This window comes from Corvus kubaryi, unplaced genomic scaffold (genome assembly GCF_017639235.1).
Source record: "Corvus kubaryi isolate FWS band 111438036 unplaced genomic scaffold, C.kubaryi_AGA036_p1.0 74, whole genome shotgun sequence".
NCBI classification, from domain to species: Eukaryota; Metazoa; Chordata; class Aves; order Passeriformes; family Corvidae; genus Corvus; species Corvus kubaryi.
In genome coordinates this window covers 17970626-17976625 of record NW_024582061.1, presented here as the reverse complement: position 1 = coordinate 17976625, position 6000 = coordinate 17970626, and the positions used below count along the sequence as shown (strand labels likewise).

Here is a 6000-nt window from a genome sequence, read left to right as displayed (position 1 = left end):
GGGCTGGCCACATTTTATCTGACAGAAGCCAAGATGCCACTGGCCTTCTCGGCCACCTGGACACACGCTGGCTCATGTTCAGCCGCTGTCAACCAGCACCCCCAGGCCCTTTTCCACGTGGCCGCTCTCCAGCCACTCTGTCCCAAATCCGTAGCGCTGCATGAGGCTGTTGCGAGCCAAGTGCGGGACCCGGATGTTCAGGCCAAGGGCCAAAGGCGAGGAGAGGAAGAGCCATGGGGTTTGGGGGAGGAACCAGCGCGGTTCGGACCGACAGAGCCGCCGCGGAGATCGCCGTCCGCCGCAGCGGAGGCGGAACCCTGGGGACGGGCCCGGTCGTCAGCCGGCGCCCGTTCGCCGCGGCTTTCCGCCGTCCCGCCGTTACCCCGGCAACGGCGCCGCCAGCGCAGCGCGGAGCCCGGGCCCGGCCGCAGGATGGTGAGGGGCGGCGGGGCGGTGAGGGATGGCAGGATGCTGAGGGGCGGCGGGGCGGTGAGGGATCGCAGGATGGTGAGGGGCGGCGGGGCGGTGAGGGATCGCAGGATGGTGAGGGGCGGCGGGGCGGGGGACGCGGCGCGGGAGGCACCGCCGAGGGAGGGCCCGCTCTGACCCGGCTCCTCTTCGCTCTCTGCCCAGATGCTCTCCCGGGCCAAGGCGGCCGTGGGGGGTACCCCGCCGGCGGGAGACAGGCGGAAGAAGAAAGGGAAGGAGGTGCCACAGCTGGAGGAACTCTTGGCCCAGAGGGACTTCACCGGCGCCATCGCCTTGCTGGAGGTGACGGGCTTTCCTCGGTAGAGCGGTGTCGTCGCTTCCAGCCCTGTGCCCTCAGGGCTGCGGGGCGAGAGGACTCGTTCCCCTTCCTTGTGTCTCTCTCGCACCGTTGGGGCCCTGCAGCGGCATCTGTTGCTCCCCGCTTACAGAGCCGGGTTGGCCTGTGACGGCTGCCTGCTGCTGCCCTCCGAAATGTGAAAGCAGCTCCACCCCAGTAGCATCCACAGCTGTCAAATCATCCGCGATATATGATGGCCTAGTATTGCCTTGGTTATCTGTGGGGCTTTAGAAACTGTGGCAGCTGACAAAATTCTTACATTCTTTATTCCCTACAAAGTTTAAACAGCACGTGGGTGAGGAGGAGGAGGATGGCAACCTTTGGATCGGATACTGTGCGTTTCATTTGGGTGACTACAAGAGAGCTCTGGAGGTAAGCTGAGGAAATCGTGCTTCCCGAGGCTGGGATGTTGTGGTAGAGCAATGACAACTGGAGGAAGATGGTCTGTAACACGGAACAGCCCTGCTAGCCAGTTAAGGTACAAATGTACAGCAATAAGGCAGATGCTGTGGAAAGCAGTTTGGATTGGAAAAGAAAGTGCTATTTGCTTATGAAAATAGAACTTTTTTAATGTTACCTACTGAATTGATACTAGGTTCAGTAACTTAATTTGTTCTCTTGAATGTCAGAGTTCATGTCCTAAATCCATCATTCCCTTTTTGCATCTAGGTTTCCAGAGTTTCGATTTTCAGGTTTTATAATGCTTTTGTCTTCACTGTGTAGCTTATCTGTGATATGCATGATAAAATTCTTTCTTTAGACGTAGATGCCCCTGGCCATTTAATGTACTTTATTGCTCTTCTCTGCATTTTCTTGTATTAGGTAATTCAACTAAATGAGATAGTCTTATTTTCCAAAAGCTTTAAGTCACTAAAATATATGTTAATTGTTCAAATATGTAGCTTTTAATATTTGCATCTTAGAGTTCTGTTGTGTCTGTTCACTATGATGTATAAATGAAGTATAACTGGGTTTGCAGTCTTTGAACTTGTTTTCCCCAGAAGCAATATTAAAAACAGATGTTAAAGTATGAGAAAAAATAATAAAAAGAAAATAAATGGATTATAGAACAATGATGATATTTTCTCTCTTAGATAAATGGTCACATGCACAAGATGCATCCATGAGATGAAAACTCTAAAGCTTCCAAGTAAGAAAGGCACAAAGCACTCTGCCCTTTAAAAAACTGAAGAGAAAAACATCTGTTGGAGATACTAGAAATGCTCAGTGAATCAAATTGACAGTATGCACAGTATAGAATGTAGAATAGTAGTATAGGACATCATGGTAAATTAATATTCATGTGTAGACTTATGGAATTTAAATATTATGAATAGAACAATCAGTTGCTGTAGTTAATTTACATCTAAGCATTAGGTGTTAATAGCGAGTGGAAGTTTAGAAAAAAGAAAAGTGTTCATATACAAATGAAAAATAACTTGAAATTTCTTTGAAATAAGAAGTAAATTGAAAATACATTTGAAATAAATTCTGCTTTTTGAAATACCCAGTAGATGCTTTCATAGCCAGAGCAGACTTTACATTTCTTTCAACAAAAAGGCAACTGCCTTTTTTTTCTAATTAGTTTTTGCATGTGGTGTTTGATTCACCACTAGGTGATGCTGTTGATTCAGGCCTTTAAAAACTGCAACATAGTCTTTTTCACGTTTTTCTACCCAAGAAAGGACAATGAAAGGTTTGTATGAGCGATCTGTAGTTTGATTGTTTGTGTATGTTTTAAGTGAGAGATCACAGGGCCTGTCTTTTCAGATGTAATACTGGTTTTTTGCACAGTGATGAGTCCTGATAGCTTTGTCATTTTGTGGTGATGTGGGAAATGAGCCTATGCATCCCAACCTAGTTTCTTCGGGGACAGAACACTCTAGTTTTAGTTTCTAAGGTTGTAGGTCTCATTGCACTGTGGAGACTGAACTGCCTTTCATTTATCAGCTTCCATGTTGAAGTGTAAAATGCTGTTATCTCTTCTCCTATGTTACAGAGGTGTTGTTGCTGTATTCTCAAGGACAAATTCCTCGATAATCTATACCCTTGAGATCTTGGAGCACTCTTTTGGGAGTGCCAACAGCACTGTAAATAAAATATTATGGGTCAAAGATTCTGCAGAATTCTCCAGAATGACATTGCACACAATCTGAATGATTCACACTCCTGTGTGTTCCTGCAAGTGGCAACACATAGTCTGTGTCACTGTATTCACAGTTCATGGTTTGTATTCCGTGTCCCTGATGAGGGTCTCCAGAAATCACGCTGCTCAATGCTTTTATTAATGATGATACTTTCATAGCGAGCCAGGCGTATTGGTTGCATAGCAACTTTTGGAGAAGCTTGGGAATTGCGGTGAGGTGGCCATCATGGGAGAAATAGGGAAGAAGTGAAAAACACACAGGCATCCAGTTCCAGGAATATCTTCAGAGGGAATGACAGCAAAATCTCTGTCACATGCATGTGAGAGAATTCACATTCTCTTATCACAGGCACAACAAAACACAACAACAGTTAGGTATCCTTTAGGTAGAGCACTAACCTCAGCTTCACTAGGTTTACACTTTCCCCTTTCTTAACAGCAGATGCCTTTCTCAAAGGTTATGCCACTGCCACTGGCCTGGTGGGATCATCCCTACTGCTGTACCCCACTTTATAAATGGTACTGCAATGGGCTTGACTCTTCCAGCAGTCATGCAATGCTTCCTTGGGGACTGACTAGCTTCCTTCATGGACAAACTTACTTTTACTGGGTAGCTTGGGTCTTCCTGGCATCATATGACAACCAGAGCTTCCCTAGTAGATGGTGGCATCTAATTAGTTTTCTGGAATCTTCCACATCTACTGTCTGTAATGAAGCAAAACCATCTGTCTTTCTTCAGCAGCTGCCACTTGTTCATAGCTCTAATCTTAAAGCTTTTCTGAGAAATTTCCCAGTGTCACCCACGTACCAGAACTAGAGCATCACGTCAATGATTCTGTTTATGAGATGCCTAATCTTATAAATTGAATCAGCTGGGGCCTTAAGAAAGTGAGGATTTATTATTATTTATATATATGTTTTTGTGTGTGTATATATATATATTAGAGGTATTTAAAAAAATGTACGAGATGAATTGGCAAGGGCAGGTGCATGTCTTGGTTGGATTCAGGAACAAGTTTCAGACTTGCAGTCTGTACCCTCTGCCTCTAGGCACACAGAATACTGGCGTGGTGCAGCTGGTGGATGTGGTAATGCCATTTTGGCCCATCAGCTGCATACATGAGAGCAAAGAATGTTCTCTGGGCCAGAGCCTTCAATGCATTGTTCTGTGAAAATCCTACAAACTGCATACAGCCAGCGACAGTCTCTCCAATCTGCCACTTCCCTCCTGGCAGAGTAGTAGGAGCCATTCCACCACTTCGCTGAACAAGACCTCCTGCTGGCTTGGCTCAGGGTAATTTTAGTCAAATAGTAAATCATGGAAGGAACAGGGCTGTAGTAGAGTAATTGTTCATCCATGAGCAGTATCTGGTCATGCTTGAGTAATTCTGTGGGAAATGTGAGAATACAGGTACACTCCAGTTCCTGATAGATGAAGATAGAAAGTAAAAAATAGATTTTTTAGCTCTGGGAGTTCTCTAGGCTTCTCTCTCATCACTGTAGCCAGGTTATGATAAGTATCTCATTTGAGCACGTGTGGAGCAGCCATATATGTTGGCTTGTTTATTGGCTCTTAGGCATCTGTGTTTATGGGCTTGGAGAATCCAGATAAATAATACAGGCATTGAGCTGGCCCTCCACATTGTCAGTACATGTCCATAGTTGTAGGCAACCAACCTGGCAGCCTGCTTTTGAGGAAAATTGCATGTGTCTTATGATACGGGCATGAGGAGGAGGAGAGTGAAATAGCAAGGAGTTGTTAATGCTCCTGGATGGCAAAAGTATGCCACAGGTTGACTGTTAGGACAGGTTTGAGAGTATTTAGTTTGTTTGGGTTTGTTGACTTACTTGGAGAGGAGGGGGAAAAGTTCTTGTGACGTAGTCTTTGAGAGGCTGATGCTGAATGGCTTTCAGTGAGGAGAGGGGCAACAGCATAGTCTGGGCACATGGCCCAGAACTGCAGGATAAGGAGCACTAATAGTCCTAATTTTTATTTTCTGTGTTTCCATAGATTCATGTTGGTTCTTCTAGAACACTCTTTATATATTGCTTGCTTTGAATGGCCAAGTCAGAACATGACTTGTGTTTATGCACTTTGTCTTTTCTAATTTATCTGCCTGAAGCCCTATCCGAAAGAGACCTTTCGGTGTGTTTAATCTGAATGAATTTTGAAAGATTCCAGATGGTCCCAATAAACAGCACTGGCCTATCTCTCAGAGCTCCGTGACAGGCCTACGTAAACTGACCTCAGTAGGAAAGGTTGGCCTCTACGTGAATGTTTTCTTTTTTATTTTATTAATCATTATTATGATGATTTTTATTATATATATATTTATTTATTGTAAATATTGTTGGAAAGCTAGTCCCTGAAGTACTAGCAAGACTGAGCTGGCTTTTAAGGGTGCTTCTTACCAGTATCTTCTCTGGGAGTGCAGTTTACTTTTACTTGGCAACAACAAAAAAATTCTTTATGCTTGAAAACTCTAAACTTTATTGTTGTCAGCATATTTCTGTTCTTGGAATTTGCTGTCCTTTGGGCATGGCTTATTTTATCTTGTGCAGTATATATATCTGTCCTTCTCCTCAGAGGTAAGAAGTCTCCCACCCACAGTGGCTCAATCTGCTAAACTCTCCCTAGGTAGAGAGGACTTCCAATTCCTATGTTTGGAGAACAAGTACAGAGTCAGCAAGGGGTTGTTTTGCTGGGAGGAATGAGTGACTTGTGGTGATCTGGAGTATATGGATGACATTCCTTCAGCAGGTCTTGTGAGCACTTTGTGTGACTCTGCCTGCTTTGCCTTATGCTGCCTGTCTCCATGACTGGATGAAGAGCAGGAGCACCAGCAGTAGGCACTTCCATTGGGACGGTCCTTCCTAGTAATTTATTAGAAATGTGACATAGGAAAAAAAATGGCATTGAGAGATCTCCCTGCCTCTGTTTTTAGTACCTGTTTAATACTCTGTTGTTACTGTGAGAAAAGAAGTTTATCTTCAGGAATATAATTGTTTAGTGGCTGCAAAGTTTGTT

The 6000-nt window shown here is 44.7% G+C and overlaps 1 protein-coding gene across 3 annotated transcripts in view; it reads left to right on the top strand.

Moving 5' to 3' along the window:
• The first annotated feature begins 220 nt into the window (after positions 1-220).
• Positions 221-6000, top strand: part of TTC26 (tetratricopeptide repeat domain 26) — a 59356-nt gene continuing 53576 nt past the window's right edge. For all 3 annotated transcript variants that reach the window (XR_006020083.1, XM_042051029.1, XM_042051028.1), the window contains exons 1-3: positions 221-435; positions 634-771; positions 1106-1198. Coding sequence is in view for 2 of the 3 variants with exons in the window: in XM_042051029.1 (XP_041906963.1) it covers positions 433-435; positions 634-771; positions 1106-1198 (234 nt within the window). In the remaining variant the exon portion in view is untranslated. The remainder of the gene's footprint in view (positions 436-633; positions 772-1105; positions 1199-6000) is intronic.